The sequence below is a fragment of the Podarcis bocagei genome, assembly GCF_964188305.1.
Source record: "Podarcis bocagei genome assembly, chromosome: 10".
NCBI lineage: Eukaryota > Metazoa > Chordata > Lepidosauria > Squamata > Lacertidae > Podarcis > Podarcis bocagei.
This window is the reverse complement of record NC_138135.1, coordinates 72,321,502-72,343,261: the sequence shown is the minus strand read 5'-3', so window position 1 is coordinate 72,343,261 and position 21,760 is coordinate 72,321,502. Positions and strand designations below refer to the sequence as shown.

General features: G+C 43.5%; 1 protein-coding gene and 2 long non-coding RNA genes across 5 annotated transcripts; 2 read left to right on the top strand and 1 right to left on the bottom strand.

Annotated features, from left to right (window-relative positions):
* Positions 1–1,748: 1,748 nt before the first annotated feature.
* NAPEPLD (N-acyl phosphatidylethanolamine phospholipase D) lies at positions 1,749–21,167 on the bottom strand. Of its 3 annotated transcripts, none has more exons than XM_081211736.1 (5): positions 20,950–21,167; positions 9,986–10,286; positions 6,265–6,911; positions 5,029–5,143; positions 1,749–2,310 (listed from the first exon to the last, which is right to left on the bottom strand). In XM_081211736.1, exons 1-5 carry the CDS (start codon positions 21,162–21,164, stop codon positions 2,182–2,184), a joined length of 1,407 nt encoding a protein of 468 aa, XP_081067862.1. In that variant the 5' UTR covers positions 21,165–21,167; the 3' UTR covers positions 1,749–2,181. The 3 variants fall into 3 exon arrangements, with proteins under 3 accessions (XP_081067862.1, XP_081067864.1, XP_081067863.1); XM_081211738.1 differs by lacking the exon at positions 20,950–21,167 and adding an exon at positions 19,816–19,947; XM_081211737.1 differs by lacking the exon at positions 20,950–21,167 and adding an exon at positions 12,818–12,968.
* LOC308596702 lies at positions 2,383–4,834 on the top strand. The gene is made up of 2 exons (XR_014012669.1): positions 2,383–3,666; positions 3,716–4,834. It is a non-coding gene; the product is annotated as an uncharacterized lncRNA (long non-coding RNA).
* Positions 6,921–9,169, top strand: LOC308596634. The gene is made up of 2 exons (XR_014012588.1): positions 6,921–7,605; positions 9,003–9,169. It is a non-coding gene; the product is annotated as an uncharacterized lncRNA (long non-coding RNA).
* Positions 21,168–21,760: the final 593 nt, after the last annotated feature.

Here is a 21,760-nt window from a genome sequence, read left to right as displayed (position 1 = left end):
TGTTATAAGCAATTTGTATATGTTTTTCCACATCATTCTGACAAACCAATTCATTTGAAACCCACAGTTGGCGGCAGGGAGCAAGAACAAACAAAACAAGCTGAATAAAGATTTCAGAGAACAAACGGTTCCAGTTACATGCAGCTTGCTTATTCTCAAAACAAGAAGTGTTCAGGCCTGTGCTAGAACAATTTCACAGTGACAACACAATGCAAAGTGTACAGAGATTCTGGCCAGCAGCAACATAAATAGGCATTTTTTTTGTAGTTAGAACTCTTTGAAAAGGCACATTTTATAATTTCAAAACTTGGCTCTTACATTTGCAATTGAAAATGTACAAGCATTCAGTAAAGTCAGTGTTTTGTTCAAAATGTGCTTTTAGCAACTAGTTGTGTTGGAAGACACCATCAAAAATCCTCTTAATTTCCAACAGCTACGAAGGCACAGGGCACATTCTCTAAGTGATCATTCTGCTCAAGGGAGATAGTGGGCTGGGACTATTCACACTAATGCTGCAGTACTCAAAACATTTTCCATGTGGCTACTGTATTGGTTGTAAAACTCAAAACCACTTCCATCAGGGTAGTTTCAGGATCTTTAAGTAGATCAGCACAACCCAACATTTTACACCAAGTGGGCTGCAAGAGTACTTTGAGACGGAACCCGCAGGCCACACGCTACCTTATTGCACAGGCCAAAATGTGGTCACCATCACACCCTCTCATTGCTGCCTTTCTACAGCCAATAAGAAAGGTGCAAGGCTTTGGGAAGGAGGCATGAGGCCCTGACAGGGTCCTAGAACTCCCACCTTCTTCCCAAAGCCGGGAAAGTGCTAACTATGCTTTGGGAAGGAGGGAGGATTCTGGGACCCTGTCAGAGCCCTCATGCCTCCTTCCCAAAGCCCAGTGCCTCACGTACCTGGCTTTGGGAAGGCAGCACAAGGGCTGCAGGGGGGGGAGCATCAAATGTCGCTAAAAAGGCCTCGGACACATGCAGCCCTCAGGATGCATGCTGGACTCCCCTGAACTAGATCATTTCAGATTTGACTCCCCTGAACTAGATCATTTCAGATTTTAGCCTAATCCCCCCCAAAAAACAACCCAAGCCCTTTCTGATGTTAAACAATTGTAGCTAAGGCTGTGCTCCTAATCCCACTTATGAGGAAGTCCCATTGAATTAAATAGGACTTGATTCTGAGTAGACATGGTTAGGATTCTGTTTTAAAATATGCAATCTGAAACATGCATACTAGAAAGGAAGTTCTATCACTGCAGGCTTGGCATCTGAGTAAGGATGCTAAAGATTAGAAAGTGTGTCCATTTCACAGGATGGTGGGATGTATGCAAATGAAGGTTTTGATCCTAATCACCTGCCAAAAATTCATGGTATTTCAGCAAGACCTTCCAGGTATATGAATGCACACATACCATCATTTTCAGGAAAACCTATCTGCAGTTTTCTAATTCCACCCAATGCCTGTTGATCAGATCATTGGCGGAAATGATGGAGTGCCTTAACTATGCTCTTCCCACCACACTCCAAGGCAGGAAGGGGTCCTACAAGCACATCAATGCATATGGTAAACTAGTGTGCATATGACCCCTGGCCTGAAGGCCATTGCCAATGGGAGATTTTACTATAACAGACTTGCAGTCAAATGCATGCAGAAACCAATTTCTATACATAAGCACTTTATCCAACAGAAGGTTACACTCTCTGTGCTCCAAATCTTCATGTGTATGTAGGCCTTGTTTTTCAGTGTAATCCCCCACTTTTTAAACCAGAAATCCGATTTTTAAAAAGGGAAGGTTAAAGCACTTAGCAGTTCAGTGAGGGAGGGAGGGTTGCTATGTCAAGAAAGCCTTTAGTTCACAGGTCCTCTTGGGTCTTATGGATTGTGGCCCTAGTTAATCTCTAGCAGGTGACCTGCACTGGTTTTAAAGAGGTGAAATGACTTCACAGGCAATGCAATTAACTCCTTATGTACACGGCATGTGCAGCTAAGTTAATGCTATCAAGTGCTATTTCATTCATTTATTAAAAACTTGCAATTTTATAAGGCTGGTATGCAAACTCCTGAAATCTTAAAAATCCTGTTCAAAATTTTACAAAAAGGTATCAACCTTAATTGCTTCCCCCACCCCAGATACAATTAATAAGAAATTGATTTCCCCCCCATTTTTATTCAAATCCATCCTCGTTAATATTTAAGTCTCGTGATTCACCATGCTTTAAGACAAAGAAATCTTCAGTTTTCAGTCCGTATCTGTCTAGAGCTTCCATCAGTTTAACAGGAGGATCCAAGTAATACTGTGGAGAAAACAAGCAGTCAGGACTGGATAAGCCTGTTGTGAAAAACCTTCATAAGTATTATTCTGAGAACTGTAGTCATGGTAAATTCAAGAATAGCTTAAACACCAGTTTGAAAGAACATACTTTAGTCTTGCAAATTTAAGGGGAATTCTGGCTCCACTGAAATCCAATAAGACTTTTCCTTTTCCTGCTGAAGTCCTTGTTAAGCTCTGAATGGGGTTACCCCCTTAAAGCATACCTTGTATTTGTGGCAACAAGTGTTATTGAACTGATCCTGCTATTTCAGGATGAATCAACTGCTCTGTGCAGCTGTGGTAACTTGTCCAGACAGAGCACTCTGGGGCTGCACACTGCTTACAAAAGCTATGTTTTCCATGAATAAACTTCTTAGATATTACAACTGTTCATGAGAGCAGTTGTTTGCACACATCAGAACCAATTTGTAACCTCGGTTCATGCCGGTGAATGATCACATGCAATGGATTGTGAGCACAATCTTTCCAGTTAAGTTGATGGGAAAGTATGAAGTGCTCAACAAAGGCAGATATTCTGAAAAAATATTAGAAAACCATAGGGCCACAGCTCAGTGATGAGTCAGGAGTATGCTTCTGCATACCAGTTACTGAGAAACATGAAAAGAAGGGCATTACAGAGCTCGTGCCCTGCTTGTGAGCCTGCCCATAGGCATATAAGGGTCTTTAGTCTTGTCCAGCCAGGGCTCTCATTATTAGGATGAATATGCTCTGCATCAGGTCCACTTTCAGTCTCCAGTTAAAGGACTGAAGGCAGGACAGGGAAACGCCTTAGAGAGAAACAGCCTAACTCAACACAATATGTTATTAGTTTTCCACATTTGGAAAGTATTATTCTTAGTTATCTAATAAGTAGCAACCGCAGATTGAGAACTGTAGTCATGGTAAATTCAAGAATAGCTCAAACGCCAGTTTGAAAGAACATACAGTGGTACTTTGGGTTAAGAACTTAAATCGTTCTGGAGGTCCGTTCTTAACCTGAGGTACCACTTTAGCTAATGGGGCCTCCCGCTGCCGCCGCACCGCCACCGTGCGATTTCTGTTCTCATCCTGAAGCAAAGTTCTTAACCTGAGGTACTATTTCTGGTCTGTAACCTGAAGCGTCTGTAACCCGAGGTACCACTGTATCAAAATACATTTACTTGCTGCAAACTTGTAAATGAAAAGAACTGTCAGAGAGGATTAAACAATGCCTACATTCTATGAAACCCTTGGGCTGCTACAACTGACTTATCAAAGTCCAGTGGACTACTCATAAATTTTATGACAGAGATGCCTCTCCAGTTGTGCACGCCACCTTTTGACAGTAAATGTTTAAATAGTGTCCTTACCGGCCTTCCTTTTAATTTTTTAACATATAAATTTCCCAGCAGAACTAGTTAACATTCTGAATCTCTGTACTTAGCAGTGCATGAAATGTGGGGGATCTGTGGGGTTCAGAATCCTTCTCAAGCACCTACCAGAAAGTTCAGGGATTTCATAAACATTAATGATTTCTGATTCTAATTCCAGTTTTAAGAATCAACTATGGTCTCATATGCTCAGCCCCTTCATCTGCAGAGCATCATCCTGTGTTGTTGGCCAGTAAATAATAATAATAATAATAATAATAATAATAATAATAATAATAATAATTTTATCATTTATACCCCACACATCTAGCTGGGTTTCTCTGGGTGACTGGGGGCTAGTTTCTTCATTACGCTAGAATGTCAAAGAACGTTGGGGTACTAGCACATATGTATGCTGATATAATATGCTATGCATACTGATAAGATATGATTTTGTTACACATTCAGGAAAACCAGTTTCATACCAAGTGAAATTGCCTCCAATGATTTTGTCACTTTAACACAAAGCAACTATTAATTCAGTCCATAAAGACAGAGCAACTAAGCTCTACACAATCTCTTAAAGCACCCTTGTCATTGTTTCTTTAGTACCGTCGCTTGCTTCAGAGTATCTGTAAGACATTCAGACTTACTACTAAGCAAAATTTAAGTCAAACTAAAAACTGAGGGGGGAAACCTAGCTTTGACAATACACAATTAGTTGTATAGAGAATCGACTGTCTTCAGAACTAAAATTGACAGCCTATAAAATAATACTAAAATCAGAGGCCATTTTCTTTGAAGCATTTGAAACACCTTGAAAACTGCTATGGTCCATAAGAAAAAATTATAACACTACATGACTTCTTTTTTATATATAGTTAAATTAGTTGGAGCTCCTATACCAAAAATCCATTCAAACTAAATCTCCATTCAAAATTACACACCTGCAGAGGAAACAGCCCACTATTCTCTCCTTGCCTCCTTCCAATTAGTCTCCACGGACGGCAGGTAATTCTGCTGCCTCTTTGCATCAGATGTAATTAGATCACTTAATCACACCTGATACAGAGATGCAGTAGAATTATCTTTCCTCAGAGGATGCTGCCTACTGCATTTCTTCTTGAGATAATGTTCCTTCCAATCAGGGGACACAGCTCCAGGGCTGGCACAAAAACACAGAGGATGTGCAGTTCTCCCATACACTAAAACTCCGGGATGTAAGTGAATGATACTTTCTGTTTTAAGTCAGAAGAAAGGATATTTCTGCTATCAGGTTGGAACAGGCAGTTCTAGATGCTACTATTTTGAATGGACATCTGCAGCTGCACAAATGGTTAGTTCACACCTACCTCATTTGCTAAAGCAAAGGTTCCCCAGTGAATTCCAACAGACTTCTTTGCTTGTACATCAATATGAATCCTTACTGCTTCTTCGGGGTCCACATGCTGGTATTTCATAAACCACCTACCAAAGAGGGAAAGAGCATTTTTCCTTGCCAGTTACACAGACATGCACTGGCCAAGTTAAGGTTCCCTTACTGCCCTTCTCAATCTGTTGCATAGCTTTTCCTCTTACTAGCTCACTTGGTTCCCTTCTCCCATATTGCTAAAAGAGATTGCTCATTTATCTGTTAAGCTGCATCTCAATCATTCTAATTTCCCATCTTCCACAAGGCATCTCAATCACATTTAGTTTTCCTATAATACAAAACCAGCAGCCAATCTTCACCTACCCCTTGCCCATTAAGATCTAGCCTTTCCTCCTGCCTGTCTTTAAGACTGTGAGTTTTCATTGGCCCCGTTCAGGTGACATAGTACGCCATAAACCATGGCTTAACATAAATCCGCAGCATGTATCACTCCCACTGCCCTTCTTCCTTCATGCAAGTAACAAACCAAGAACCTTGGTTTTCTGTGATGTTCAAAACAGTGCTCATGGTTTGTTTCTCTCCAAATACAGTGGTACCTTGGGTTAAGAACTTAATTTGTTCTAGAAGTCCGTTCTTAACCTGAAACTGTTCTTAACCTGAGGTACCACTTTAGCTAATGGGGCCTCCTGCTGCCGCTGCGCCACCGCTGCACGATTTCTGTTCTCATCCTGAAGCAAAGTTCTTAACTTGAGGTACTACTTCCGGGTTAGCGGAGTCTGTAACCTGAAGCATCTGTAACCCGAAGCGTTTGTAACCTGAGGTACCACTGTAAATCTGAAGTCAACTGTTCTTGGCTTCACAGTTGCGGCTGAGGAAGGAAGGAAGGAAGGAAGGAAGGACGGAAGGAAGGAAGGAAGGAAGCTGTCATGATAAGCCAAGGCATAGCTGTCAACGTTTTCCTTTTTTTAAGGGAAATTCCCTTATTCCGAATAGGATTCCTCGCAAGAAAAGGGGAAAGTTGACAGCTATGAGCCAAGGTTTGTAGTTTGTTGTTACTGCTCACACTAGAGGAAAATGAAGCAGGAGTGATTTGGCATCATGGTAGGCTAATGTGGCTATGACACTGCCTGTGTTTTACACACTGTTGGTGCTGTATATAAAACTACAACTGGTTTTGTCTCTTGGGTCACAGGCTCCAGTTTATTGGCTTACGTACCTTGGTTCATATGCTCCAATGGGAATAGCTGCAAGATCGAAAGGTCCAAATCGCTTCCCTATCTCCTCAAATGCAACACAATAGCCAGTATCTCCGGCAAAAAAGAACCTATTCCAGGGCCCCAAGACAGACCAGCTTCCCCAGAGAACTTTGTTGTCATCTGTTGCAGTCCTCTTGGACCAGTGTTGGGCAGGAGTAAAAACAAACGTAACTGCGTCATGACCAGGAACACAGTTTTCTCCCCACCAGTCCAGCTCAATTACATTCTCACAGCCACATTTCTGCATCCAGTCTAAAAGACCCAGGGGCACAAACCATCTCAGGTCACTGCCAAAGCGACTATTTAAATTTATTACGGAGTGGTAGTCCAAGTGGTCGTAATGAGTGTGGCTGATCATCACTGCATCTATTTTGGGGAGTTGATCTACAGTACACGGAGGTCCTCTAAAACGCTTAGGTCCCCCAAATTGCACCGGAGAGGCCCTCTGGCTGAAGATGGGGTCAGTAAGAAGTGTAAGTTCATCCATTTCCACCATTACAGAAGCATGTCCAAGCCATGTTACTCGCATACCAGCTCCGGTTTTTCCAGCTAGTTCGGGGTTTTGAACAAAGTAAGGTTTCAGTACTGGAAGCTCTCTGTCAAGTTCCTAGCAAAAGAAAACAAGGACACAAAATTAGAAAGCATACCCAGCTCACAAGGAGCAAGTATTTCGTCCATCTTGGACCCTTGAGGCAGAAAGTCTTGTTAACTCTACACCAGGCATCCCCAACCTTCGGCCCTCCAGACGTTTTGGACTACAATTCCCATCTTCCCTGACCACTGGTCCCGTTAGCTAGGGATCATGGGAGTTGTAGGCTAAAACATCTGGAGGGCCGCGGGTTGGGGATGCCTGCTCTACACCAACAAGGTGTAATATTAAAGACTGTGGTATAAATACACTTGAACATCATTTAGTGTAGACCAATGCTGCTCATGGACTTCAGCATCAAATATTTCCTCAATGCAACTAAGCCATCAGTTGTCTACCAGGCCCTTAGTGACTTCAAAGCAACTGGGCCAATGGCAGCCAGAAAGGAAGTGACACATTGGCTCTGCATCACGAGTCACAGGAGGCTTTGTAAATGTAAACAGCACAGCAGAGGGAAGGGTGCCAGCCAGCCTCCTCCCTGCTTTGCTAGGTTTCTATTTGCAAGACTTCCAGCATACGAGAAACGTGCACCATGACAAGAATCATTTGCATCTGACGCATCCAGCCAGTTCAGATTAGCATGATGCAGATCTGCACCAGTTGTACATAAGGAACCCTGTTTATGTGCATGAATCACCCTTGGTATTTCAAGGTAACGAGTTTTGCTTGCAGCTTGGGTTAAGGGAAGTATTATAGGAGGGTGAAGGTCCAACTCTGCTTGCAGATAACACCGACAGATAACATTGAGAAAAGAGATGACCAGCAACTAACAGTAAACATGAAAATCATTTCCCAAACACAAAGGGCATTCCAAATTGTTGTTGCTGTATATTGCCCTTCATCTAAGGATCGCAGGGTGGCTTACAATATAAATACACAAAAATATTTATTATAGGGCCCTGCCCTGCTTCTCTCCACCTGGCTTGGGGCGGGGCCTAACAGGCTCCACGGAGGAGTGCAGCTGCTGCTGCTGGGTGGAAAGGACTCCATTTTTAAAAAATTGCTTTTATTTTTTATGTATGTCATTTTAAATTGTGATTTATATTAACGCTGTATTTTTAGTCTTAGATTTTATGATTTATATGGAAATTGTTTTCCATTTGGTTGTGTACTTTTTGATCCGTTTTATTTATTGTTTATGACGTTTGTGATGTTGGTAATTATGTAAATCTTGTCATGTTGTAAGCCGCCTTGAGCATTGTTTTAACTATGGAAAGGCGGCATACAAATAAAATGATGATGATGAGGATGAAACAAGACTGCCCCACCTCCAAGTTTAAAAGGGCATAGATTGTTTCATTAGCCAAATGCCTGGGAGAGGAGGAATGTTTTTTGCCTGGTGCCTAAAGATATGTAATGAAGGTGCCAGGCAAGCCTCCCTGGGGACAGCATTCCACAAGTGAGGAGCCACCACAGAAAAGGCCCGTTCTTGTGTTGCTTATCCTCCAGACCTCTCACAGAGGAGACACACAAAGAAGGGCCTCTGATGATGATCACAGGATCTGGGTTGGTTCTTATGGGGAGAGGTGGGCCTTGAGGTATTGAGCCGTTTAAGACTTTATAGATCTGCAGCAAAGGAGAGCTCCCTCTCCCGACTTCTCAAACTCCTCTTACCATTAAAAAGTTTCTCAAATTCAACCAAAGTCTTTCCTTCTGTAATTTAAACCTATTAGATCTAGCCCTGCTCTCTGCAGTAGCAGAGAACAACATTTCACCATTATTTTCTAATCTGATGCTGGTCTCCGAAGGTTAGCCAAGAACAGGGACATCTGCTAAGGAGTTTAGACGTGAATTTGGGTGAATATACAGCAGGAGACACTGTCATATTGCACAGCCTTGCTATCTGAATCTGACAGAGAAGGCCTAATTAAAAACATGTTCTCAGTAGATCTCAGGTATCATAATGGAACACATGGGAATAGGTGTTAAAGGGACCCGGTGCTTGAACTGTTTAGGGCTTTAGAGGATACACAAGGGATGCATGTACACACTGCTACAAAAATTGAAAATTATTCTTCCATCTGTAATGTTCTGAATTATTCGTTCTAGTTTTGCTGGAATGAAGGGGCAAGTAACTACTCAAGGAATTCAAATCCCACTCCTAACTACATGTTCATCCACCTTAGCAAACGTCTGTTATTGCAAAGCTATGCTTGCTTATGTGTAATGCTTCTGTAATGATATAAACCAAGAAAAGTGCTGTGTTAAAAAAAGAAGACTGAAACTCTCAGAATAATGAATTTTACAGCAAATGCAGCATCCTGTGCTTTTTCAGCACTGCTGCAAAATTACTGCATATGCACCGCCAGCATAAAATTGAAGCTGCAACTCAACTCTGCCTTCTTATACAAAGGCTAGGAATTCATTTTCAGTACCAGAACTATACTCCCAGTCTTGTCACTCAAAAATCAAACCCAGTTCTAGGGTAATGTAGGAGAAAAGCCTTTTAGTTGCTATTGTTAAACAACTGAGAGTCAGAATCCTTGCTGATCTACTGCAAATCCCTCAGAGATCTACTAGTAGACAGGCAATCCATGTGCAAGGCTGCCTTCAACTCTTGGCTGCCACAGAATTTGTTTTATCTGGGCTCTATGGTGCAATGTTGATGAGCTCTTAGGTGAAGTGACAAAGGCAGTGTTATCCCACACTTTCCAGTAATTTTTCTGTTACGAAAAGTCTGCTTTTGGGGGGAAGTGGGCTTTTTGTGCAAGACATCCCAGTCAACTATAATTGCACAACCTAAATTTACCAGTATGTGATTGAATCCTACCTGAAAATAGCAACAGTCTGGAAGCACAGATAGTTTATTTATCTATTTACCACATTATCTATTTACTTGCCCCCCCAGCTGCCCAGCCCACCAGGGGGATGCAACATTTGCCACGCCACGGGCACCAGCAACCCACGCAACACCACTGCATGTAATATATACTTCAAAAATCTTTGATTTACTGGTAAACAAGTAATTTACATGAAGTGGTATTGAGAGTGCTTCAAACATATCTAGATGTATAGAACTATAGAATGTTTACCTGCTTTGAAGATGGGACCTTGCTGTTGTCCTTTTCCGTAAGAGCCCATTTCATAATATTTGGGAAAGAGGGAGGTTTCCATGTTGGCCAGGGGTTGATAAACCTCCCATCTTTACCTCTCTTTGATTTTGTTACATCTTCCTCCAACCTATAATCCAGTCTGAAGCTTTTTCTGGATGTTCTGGAAGAATCGCTGCCCCGGGAACCTTGACTAGAATTTTGCCGTTTCCGTACTGCTTCTTTAGGATTCTGATCGCAAGGAGACAAAGGCTGCTCTTCGTCCATATCTTTTGGTGAAGAACTAAAAAGAAATATATAAAAGTTTATCTTTTTTTAGCTGAAATATTTTTAATGCCCAAAACAATGTCCCCAGAATAATCCTGTCAGCGCCTCTTCCATTTTTCTGTACAAAGAATGCACAAAGAACTTGTTTTAGCAAGCAGGTGTGGCAAGATTTTTGCGATTCAGGCAGAATCTTGCTCTTTGATATGCACAGCATCAGATTCTCGAGTTCCTACATGTTAGGAGGGGCTGGTCTGTCCTTCTTCCAGAAATTGATTCTAACACTCCTGAAGCTCACAATCTGTGCAGTTAGATTTAGCAAGTTCATTCCTAAGACACATCAACCAAACAGGCAATAACTTTGCATCCAACAGCACTCTGCATTTTCATCTGCACTGACAACTCCTGACCTCACCTGGAGTACTGTGTCCAGTTCTGGGACCACAGTTCAAGAAGGACACTGACAAACTGGAACGTGTCCAGAGGAGGGCAACCAAAATGGTCAAAGGCCTGGAAACGATGCCTTATGAGGAATGGCTAAGGGAGCTGGGCATGTTTAGCCTGGAGAAGAGGAGGTTAAGGGGTGATATGATAGCCATGTTCAAATATATAAAAGGATGTCACATAGAGGAGGGAGAAAGGTTGTTTTCTGCTGCTCCAGAGAAGCGGACACGGAGCAATGGATCCAAACTACAAGAAAGAAGATTCCACCTAAACATTAGGAAGAACTTCCTGACAGTAAGAGTTGTTCGACAGTGGAATTTGCTGCCAAGGCGTGTGGTGGAGTCTCCTACTTTGGAGGTCTTTAAGCAGAGGCTTGACAACCATATGTCAGGAGTGCTCTGATGGTATTTCCTGCTTGGCAGGGGGTTGGACTCGATGGCCCTTGTGGTCTCTTCCAACTCTATGATTCTATGATTCTATGACAAGCAGGGATCCTTGACCAGGGCTAGGATGGTGGGGAGGAGAAAACCACAGGTGAGAGCACAGGAAGAGAGATTAACCAGAAGCAGGATGTCCTAAATCAGTTTCCCCATGGATGTGGTACTTTAAACTGATGGGTACTTCCCATCACACTTTAGGGAGAGGGTGCAAGGAATGATAAACAGCAATGATACCTAGAAACAACAAGGTTATTTCTACCAAGATGAATCATCTTTCCCTTGACAGTGAGTAATATTTATGGTTTGCAAAGGACCTCAAACCTACCACACAGGGGAACTACATTTGCACCTACTATTTCAGACTTTAGATTTCAAATCCAGACTTAAAATACTTTGAACATTGGGGGTTGTAAGTAAGTGCTTTCCAGCTGCACTCTGAACTTCTGTCAGAAATGCTTGATTAAAATGAGCTCTTTGGTCCCCTATTAAGATCACAGCAAACAGTGGCTTGGTTGCTAATTCGGCTACTTACAACGGAAAGGGCAGGTGAGGTCCCAAGAGCTCTGTATAGTTGAAACAATGATCAGACGTCAAGAGACAGGTGTATATTAAGCTCTGAAGTGTACATTAGAACAGAGGTATCAAGCTCTCTTTTTTAAGTCATAAGAACTGGGGACTGAAGACCCTTTGCGTTGTAGGTTGGTTAAGGGGAGAAATAAAGATAACAAAGACTTCAAAACTAGCGGGGGAAAGTGGGATGGGTAAATAAAAGAAAACAGTGAACTGAGATGCATGGATTTTGGAAAACAGCATCAGGATGGCACAGAACTGAGTAAACGCAGAAGAAGAAATTGAGAACACCTCATGCAGTATCCAGGTGAGAGATGCAATGTGCTGTGAAAGGAGGAGCAGGAGAAAACAAAGGTTGGGGAATCGAGAGTAATGAAATATCTGGGTTTCAACCAAATTAATCAGCTACATTATACTTTCAAGGTTCCTATTACAGTTCCAGGGTTGCTACAAATATCCCTGTCCAGAATAATTCTTACATATAAACTAGCTTTCATCCTGTTCTAGAGATTGAGAACAGGCCTTCCATGAAGAGATAAATCAAACCTTAACTGTACCTTTCCAGTACTAGGGCAGCTTGAACACAAATCACGTCCAGCGTAATTTGCAGTGTAGTCTACTGACACAGATTCAGGTTTTTTTATATCAAAGAATGTGCATCCTTTGATGTCAGTAAGGTAAGGCATGTATTCTTAGACTGCAATCCTATACAGTGTTACCTCGGGTTAAGTACTTAATTCGTTCTGGAGGTCCGTTCTTAACCTGAAACTGTTCTTAACCTGAAGCACCACTTTAGCTAATGAGGCCTCCTGCTGCTGCTGCACCGCCGGAGCACGATTTCTGTTCTCATCCTGAAGCAAAGTTCTTAACCCAAGATAATATTTCTGGGTTAGCGGAGTCTAACCTGAAGCGTATGTCACCTGAAGCGTATGTAACCCGAGGTACCACTGTACCCAGTTCGGAAGCCCAACTCAACTCAGTGAGATATGTTTAGCACTGCACTGCTGATTTAAGAAATCTGGTTCCCCCACTGAGCACCATCTAAACTAGAGTTCAGTTAACAGCTATGATTCTTCTCATACAGTACAGTACTTACCAGCTTGGGTGAATAACTGGATTTGTCATAATTCACAATCATTTTGCTATTAACCTTAAGACTGTGTTGGTGCAAAATTTAAGCAGAAATAAAAGAAGTGAAGAATCAATGTTAAGAAGAAATACACTTTAGTATTCTGAGCCTTCCCTCACCACCTGCTCAAGATTTCCTGCTGCTGTAGGGAAGTGAAATTGTGATGTCATGGGCAGGTGACAGCTCAGGTGAGGAGAGGGCCACAGCCACGTGGCTCCATATGTAGTTATTCTGCAGCTTTGCTGAGACTTGTAAGGCATTAGTCGGTATTCTGCTCAAAAGAAACATGTTTTCCTTAACATTTAATAGTACATCAGCACATCTAAAATGTAGACCATTCTTTCAAGTTTTTCTTGTAGCTATAAAGGTCTCTTCCAGCTTATATATTCCCTTTGGCTCTTAACATGTATTTCTTTAAACAACCCACGGCATGAAATCATTACACTACAATTCATTCCGGTTTTTTGGGATGCCGAGACAAGGCATGTCGTGGCCTCAGACACAGATGCCTGCCCCAGGGCTCCATAGTTGTTATTTTGCAAGTGCATAGTTTTAAAACAGGTTTTAATACTCCATGAAAATGGGACGGCTTGGCCATGCGCATACAGGAGCATGTGTGAGAGAAGGTGGGGCTTAGCAGTGTACACCCCATCTTTTCATCCCGTAGGACCAGTTTTATACTTTTGCCTAGTGCTCCATATAAACTAGGCCTGCCAGTGCAGCAGTCTGAATTCATGGATAAAAGATTGCTCTGATGAGTCCTCTGAAGGATGAAGGGAATGGAAGATAGAATTTAAAGAGTTCCATCTGCTACCGGTATATAACTTCTACGTAGGGAAATAGACAAGAAAAAGGAATATACCACCATTTATGAAAGACAGAGGCTTTTCTATTTTGCTACCTGCTGAACAGCAGCACGAAAAGATGCAAAAGCCAAAGGGCTATGCTAAGTGAGGAGTATGAGCAGATTCATGCAATTTATGAATGCCAGTGTAAAGGTCAGCAGCCCAAGGTCTACACATCCCAAAGTTTTTTTCTGTTCTGTAAATACAATGGTACTTGATCTCCCTACATGCACACCAAGACCGTGACAAGTAGACTGTTTATTCTCTCAACATGAGATTTCCCCCCACCCTGAGATGGCAAACTGACAGTAACTATATTTTAAGGACTCCAACTTATTGCAAGTCATGCATCCAGGTATTTGAGTCTCCTCCAGAGGCAGCAATATATTTTGCATCTCTTATGAAAAGCAAGTATTGCAACCTGATACCTGAGAAAAAGCAACCAGCCTGCTTCCTGTTACACCCTAGGTGTGTGTGGTCTAAAGGTGCGTGTTAGCGAATGGTAAATATGACTGATAACCCACATAGTATGTGTGTGAAAGGAATGCAGGTACCTTTGGACTGTGAAGAACTTAACACAGTACAGCTTTCTTTTCACTGAGACTCAGTGAACAGAGGTATAATATCAGCTACCATAAATATATAAATATATGAGACACGAAGCTGAAAAAGAGATCTTCCTATAGGCCTTCAATTAAAATAATAAATATCGTAATCACTTTCATTTGAGAGTCAATGCAACATTTCCAAATATTCTCCCTCCTCCTGTTTCTAATGCTTTCATTTTGGAGAATAGCCCCCTTTCAAAATGAGATTGAAAGCGAAAGTTTATGCAACTCAGAGACAGATTAACAGTAGTGTTAAACTTCGAATCGTACAATGCCTAAACGGCAACCATGCACTCAGTTCTGCACACTGAAATCCCACTAAAATGCCAGCAGCTGCAGGACCATAGTCTTCGAGTTGTTCCAGATGTTTCTTTTATGAATATTTTCATTTTTCAATTAATACCAGAAGGGGGAACAGCAGGTCACAGCAGCAACTTGCAATTTAAAAAGCATGATTCTGCCATTTTTATAATCACAGAAACTGCCCTGCAATTTCTTTGATGCCCTTCCAGAAGCTTGGTAGGGCATGAAGCACTGTGGGAACATGCCACAGTTGGAGAAGGTCAAGTTTATATTCTGAATTGTTACTCTCAGTGCTTCCCCAATGGGCCAAAATGGAAAAGGCTCTGCCAGCAAGCGTGACTGAAAAACCAGCACTCAGCAGCTTCTCTTCTTTCTTAATACACAAAACAAGTCACCTTGAGACCCCGGCTAGCAAGAGAATCCTCAGAAGCAAAATACGCATTGGTTGCTTTTGTTTCAAACTAATGTGAGAGGTCTAAAATAGACTCTGTGAAGGAAATGTCTCCAGCAACTTTAACCACTTAGGCTCTGACAGGCATAATGCATTTTCTTCCCCATCCTTTTCATTTTGTTGCTTTTTAGTGATGAGATTGCTTTAGGCATCAAGTGGAAAATACGTTGCAATTATGAATGATGCTTTTAAAAAAAACAATACTGTGAAGCTCAACAGAAGGTTCAAGGCATTTGGAATGAAACACGGCCTGAGAAGAACATATGTTTAAAGAAGATTGGGAAACGTTTATCAAATATATGGGAAATAATTGTGTACAGCTGAAAACTCTGTCAGCATTAAGAGAAAATCAACAGTGTAAATAAGTTTTGATGGATGCAATAATGGAATACTGAAATATGCAGTGATTTATGAAATGTAAAATGAACCATGGAAAGAGAAGGGAAGTCACTGATATCTTAAGGATGTAAAATGAGTATTTTAAATGGTAAAACAAATTTAATAAAAAGATAGATAGACAGACAGACAGACAGACAGACAGACAGATATAGAAACACGGCCTGAGAATCTACTGCAGGCATAGGCAAACTCGGCCCTCCAGATGTTTTGGGACTACAACTCCCATCATCCCCGACCACTGGTTCTGTTAGCCAGGGGTGATGGGAGTTGTAGTCCCAAAACATCTGGAGGGCTGAGTTTGCCTATGCCTGATCTACTGTAGAATCACATAGGTCAAGGAACCTTTTAATAGAGGGGTCAGCAAACTTTTTCAGCAGGGGGCCAGTCCACTGTCCCTCAAACCCATTGTTGTGACATTTTGCATGGGACCTGTCAAGTCCACTTCTCATGAACATACACACTGGGGGGAGATCCTAGCCATGGATGGATGAAATTGAGGGTTCAGCTTACACAGGCAAGCGAGCAGGAATCCCTGCCTACAATCCACAGGGCAGCACCGGGAGGGAGGGGCAATTTGCATTACCACTGATCAGGGTCACTGATCACTGAACCAGAAAGTGGCACTGCCCTTACCTCTCCAGGGGGAAAAGCATAATGAAGCTCTACACCAGGAGTGGGGGCAGCGGTGGAGTGTCAAATCAACCTTACCCAATGGTTGTAGTGGGAATCAAAGGCCATGGGGGGTCGGGCACTCTGAATCACACTGGGCAGTAGAGAGCCCAGGCAACCCTAGAGTAGAGCTTTCCAAACTCTGTGTTGCGACACATTGGTGTGTCGTCTGCAGTGTGCAAGTGTGTGCTTCTCCTGGGGCTGGAAGGGGGTTAGTTCCACCTCCAGTTTGGTAGTAAAACTGAATTACTGTGTCGCGAAATGATGTGTGTCCTGTGGATCCTGCTACCTGAGGTTTGTCTCCTCCCCATGTCTCATGGGTGGGCCGGCCCTGCCATTGCTCATCTATTTTGGAGCAAACTGTCACCGTGCTCTATCATCTTTAAAGCATGTGCAGTGAGAAGGTTTTATACAGTCAACGGCAGGTATGAAAGATGGAGAGGGGCGGGGAGGGGGAGATGTCAAAATAGAAGCAGGGCACAGAGTGTACATGTACGATGACAGGCTTGAAAAAAGCAAAGGCAGAGAATGCTAGGAGGGAAATTCAACAACAGAAGCTGAGGCTTTGATTGCCCGGCCAAGGTAATACTGTACTAAAACTCATTTACCGGAGCATCATGCTCTCTGTAGAAACTCATGCACCCACAATCGAAACAAACATGAATCCCAAGAGGACAGAAGGAACTCCAAAGGCTAACAAGTTCAATCATGAATAGTGATGGAAGATCTTCCACATCCAAACAGCCATTCCCAATGGATTGGTGCAACCAGTAACAAAACACAGCCTGTGATCATCTAGATTGTTGTTCTTCGCATGTAGGAGGAAACAAGGCTAAGCGTGCCAAGTGAGCTCATAGGGCAAATTTCCTTTAGAAACAAAATGCAGCAACTAAAGTAAACAGAACGGAGAACACCCTGCAAAGTGGGGTCTAAATGCAAAGCCCCTTGGCCCTTTGCAATCAGCCCAGCTGTCCAGGATCTCAGTCTACAGCGGCAGTAACTCCTACAAGTTTTAGGGGCAGAACACTTTTTTTTCTTGTCAATCGCAAGACAGCATATCAAAATTAAACAAAATCTCTCACTCATGCTCACAGTTTTAAAACTAAAAAGCTAGTAGTTCCTTTGATGTTTCTTTGGGAGGCTGTTACAGGACTTCATTCCTTTGAGAGTCAGAACCATTTTTCTGGTCAACACTTAAAATCTTTTTTTGAGAGGAAGGGGGAATTATTTTATTAAGTTTGAGAAACACTACTGAAGGTTGTCTTTGAGGAAGGTGCATACCTCTTTTCGCATTAAAACATATATACAAATGGCAAACAGTATAATTTGAGTAGTAGATAGGTAGCCGTGTTGGTCTGCCATAGTCAAAATAAAAAAATTCCTTCCAGTAGCACCTTAAAGACCAACTAAGTTAGTTCTTGGTATGAGCTTTCGTGTGCATGCATGATAAAGCTCATACGACTCTGGGGTTGTGGCGCTCATCTCGCTTTATTGGCTGAAGGAGCTGGCGTACAGCTTCCAGGTCATGTGGCCAGCATGACTAAGCCGCTTCTGGAGAACCAGAGCAGCGCACGGAAACACCTTTTACCTTCCTGCCGGAGCAGTGCACAGGTATCTGAAGAAGTGTGCATGCACACGAAAGCTCATACCAAGAACTAACTTAGTTGGTCTTTAAGGTGCTACTGGAAGGAATTTTTTTATTTAGTATAATTTGAACGTACCACAATTAACTAATCCTTTTATATCAAGTCCAGGAACCTTTACTTCTTTGCATTTAGATTCAGGTTGGTCTGATCAGTCGAAATATATATATATAATAAATAATTGTCCAGTAGCACCTTAGAGACCAACTAAGTTTGTTCTTGGTGTAAGCTTTCATGTGCATGCACACTTCTTCAGATACACTGAAACAGAAGTCACCAGACCCTTATATATAGTGGGAGGGTGGGGTGGGGTTTTTCTCAGCAGGGTAGTAGGAAATGGGTGATTGAGTCAATGGGTATGGTAAACCTGTTGACGACTGTTAACGACTGCCATTAGTCCTACAGGAAAAAGCAAGGGATAGTATGCAGATGATTAGCATATGTAATGAGACAGGCATCCAATATCTCTATTAAAAAGGTAAAGAGAACCCTGAGCATTAGGTCCAGTCACAGACGACTCTGGGGTTGTGGCGCTCATCTCGCTTTATTGGCTGAAGGAGCTGGCGTACAGCTTCCAGGTCATGTGGCCAGCATGACTAAGCCGCCTCTGGAGAACCAGAGCAGCGCACGGAAACGCCTTTTACCTTCCTGCCGGAGCAGTACCTATTTATCTACTTGCACTTTGACGTGCTTTCGAACTGCTAGGTGGGCAGGAGCAGGGACCGAGCAACAGTAGCTCACCCCATTGCGAGGATTCGAACTGCAGACCTTCTGATCGGCAAACCCTAGGCTCTGTGGTTTAGACCACAGCACCACCCGTGTCCCGGTAACATCTCTATTAAGATCTGTCTTAATAGGATTCCTGTCTCATTACATACTAATTGCAGTCATTAACAGTCGTCAACAGGTTTACCATACCCATTGACTCAATCACCCATCTTCTACTACCCTTCTGAGAAAAACCCCACCCCACCCTCCCACTATATATAAGGGTCTGGTGACTTCTGTTTCAGTATATCTGAAGAAGTGTGCATGCACACGAAAGCTTATACCAAGAACAAACTTAGTTGGTCTCTAAGGTGCTACTGGACAATTTTTTTATTTTTTTATATATTCCTTTGCATTTATTTGCCCAGCATACAAAGAACAGAAACAAATCAGACTCACATTAAACAACATACTACTTTTTTACACCAGTGTTTACTGATACTATTTAAGAGCGATTGCTAGCAAGCTGTCCAGCATATGCAACCCAAGACACATTAAATAATAGGGCCAGTTGCCAGACATTGAAACATATTTCTGCAGAACACAGTTCATTTTTAAATACTCCAGATTATTTTAGGCTGATCCCTACTGAAGATCTGCACCTACAACAAATATCAATCCACAGGATATTGTTTTTATGTGCAAACGTTAAATAAGAAATCAGTGCTGCAAGGCATACAAATTTGGAAGAGAGGGATTATATAACATGCTTTTTGAAGACTGCTGCAGCACATTTCCATGTCAATGAGGGAGAAGGCTAGGAGTATAGCAACAGAATTGATCTGCCTGGCTTTCAATCTCCAGTCCAGTCTGATTCACCAGCTAAAAATGAGACAGATCTTCCCAGGGGAAGACGGGGCTGGACACAATGTATGCTAATATCTCAATTGGGCATAATCTATTTTCTTTGTAGCCCTTACAAGAATCCCTCAAAGTGGTTGCCCATTCATAGAAATCTGCAAAATGAACAAGTGAATTGTAAAATATTACAAGCCCTGACGTGGCCCTTAAAGAGGCCCAAGACATGATGAGGCACACAGCTCAAATTAGGTAAGCCTCCGATGGCAAAGAGAGAGACTTTAGCAACTGTCTTCAGTACACCGTCTTCCAATTCTAAAAAACACTAACGATTTGCAGTCACCTGATTTTCACAGATCGCAGCAGTAATCTCTTAATTCATCCCTGGTAAATGCAAATAACAGAGATCCATAAATGCTGAATTAAAGGGTGACAAAGGTTTAACTATTTTGCTATTTCTAAAACACAAAGATTGCTATACCTGCTTGTAAAGCAAAGGTGCCATCTGCAAACCGCCTTCCAATGTGATAGCAAGCTACATGCTGATTTGCCATGTACCTCAACTGCATTCCATTTAAACTGACAGTGTGGGAGGCCCTCACTCAGGCAACGTGTTAGTCATTTGATTGCACAGTATGTCCAAAGAACTTCAGCAAGGGCTTGATACTACAACAGATGGCTGGGAAGTGACAAGACACACGTAAATCATGGGCATCATCAGCAGCCCCACCCACAACCCAGTAAAGACAAGAATATCAATTTAGCCCATTTGCACAAGTGGTGCCTAAATCAGTTTTTGCACATCTACCGTTTGCAATTCTCATAAAAAGTAGCTCTTAGTTTTTGAGACTATCATTTAAATGGAAAACCTGCGGGCACTTCCACACAAAAAGATTTAAACATATCTTTCATTTGAAAGAAAGAATGAGCATACATTTTATTTCTCTCTTCAGTCTAGCTAGCCCGCATGAACATCCAGATGTTGCACAAATGCACAAGCAGCTTAAATGCCCTTTTTCAGTTGTGGAAAAGAGCCCCAATGCATGGGAAGCTTAATTTAAAATCATCTCACTTCCAGGTTCTATTCCACATGATCAACATTCACAAGTGACATATTGCGATGCTGGATCAGGGACTCCAACGGGACTCCAGCAAATTGCACCTGCGGCCAGACCCACCTGATCGAAGCTTCCTCAGAAGGAAGTCCCACAGAAGGCAACAACTCCTGCACAGCCCTCTATGCGTCTACTCGGAAGCAGGGGCACAGGGTTTGCCCTTAGGTATTGCAGCCTTAGAGCACAACGCGGCACCTTCGCCTCAGCCGACGATGCCCGGTCGGGGGGCTCCAAAATCGCGGCGCGAAATCGCCTTCCTAAAACCCCGAGTTATTCTAGCAGCCGGCGGAGCTGCATGCCCACTGCGGGAGAAGGAGGGGCGCCGCCGGGGGGGGGCTGCTTCTCGCATGCGAAAGGAAAGGAAAGAAATGCGTTTCATGTGGCTTTCGGCGCAAGCGAAGCGGGCTGCGGATCCCGCCCCCCACCCCCCCAAGCCTTAGAAATGTGAATAAATCCAGCCGGGGAAGCGGCGCTGGCAGCGTCCTGCTGCGGCTCCTCACCTCCCCTGAGGCGTTTCTTCCTCCTCGTCGTCCATGACGGGGCTGCTGCTGCTGCCGCCGCGCTTTCTGCCCGGTTCCTGCTGCTGCTGCTGCTGCTGGCCCCAAAGGCCTCGAGGCTGCCGGCGCTCCTTGGCCGCTGCCCGCCGCCCGCTGCCGGGCGCCGAGGGGGAAAAGAGCGCGAGGCCGGAGCTCCACAGCGCCCTGCGCCTCACCATGGGACGCCCAGAGGCAGTAGCAGCGCCTTCCCCGGGCCCGGCTTCCCGGCCCACCCGTGCTCGCGACCGCCCTCTCCCTCCCCGGAGAGGAACAGCTCCCTCCTCAGCTTTCCCTCCGCCAGCTCCAGTCCGCAAACTGGTCCACGCTTGGTTGTGAAGGCCTTCCCCGCAGGACTGGGGCACGAAGGGGGCGCGGGGTGCAGTGGCGTAGCGTGGGTTGTCAGCACCCGGGGCAAGGCAAGTAATTTGCGCCCCTAACCCGTGGATTTTGCGCCCCCTAACCCGTGGATTTGCGCCCCCTAACCCGTGGATTTGCGCCCCCTAACCCTAACCCCCAGATGTTGCGCCCGGTGCGGCCGGCCCCCCCTGCACCCCCCACCATGCTACGCCACTGTGGGGTGGCACCCGGGGCAGAGGAAGGACCTGCCACGTGGAAGTGTCCGGCCATATTCACTCAGGTGCCACTTGCTCTGCACATCTGCTATAGGTCTGCTTGCGGGGAATTTGAGTGTGGTGGACACCGCACCTCTGCTGGGGGACGCATCATGCTTAGAGATGGGAAGGCCTGGAAAAAAAATTGGGGAAATATTCCCCCA

What these genes read in the sequence shown, in the direction of transcription:
- NAPEPLD (XM_081211736.1), bottom strand. Translation starts at nt 21,164, where the DNA reads ATGGTGAGGCGCAGGGCGCTGTGGAGCTCCGGCCTCGCGCTCTTTTCC. An exon ending in GAAGAAACGCCTCAGGGGAG is followed by an intron (nt 10,287 to 20,949) that starts GTGAGGAGCCGC and finishes ATTTCTTTTTAG; the next exon opens with TTCTTCACCAAAAGATATGG. An exon ending in CCTTTGCTTTAGCAAATGAG is followed by an intron (nt 2,311 to 5,028) that starts GTAGGTGTGAAC and finishes TTTTCTCCACAG; the next exon opens with TATTACTTGGATCCTCCTGT.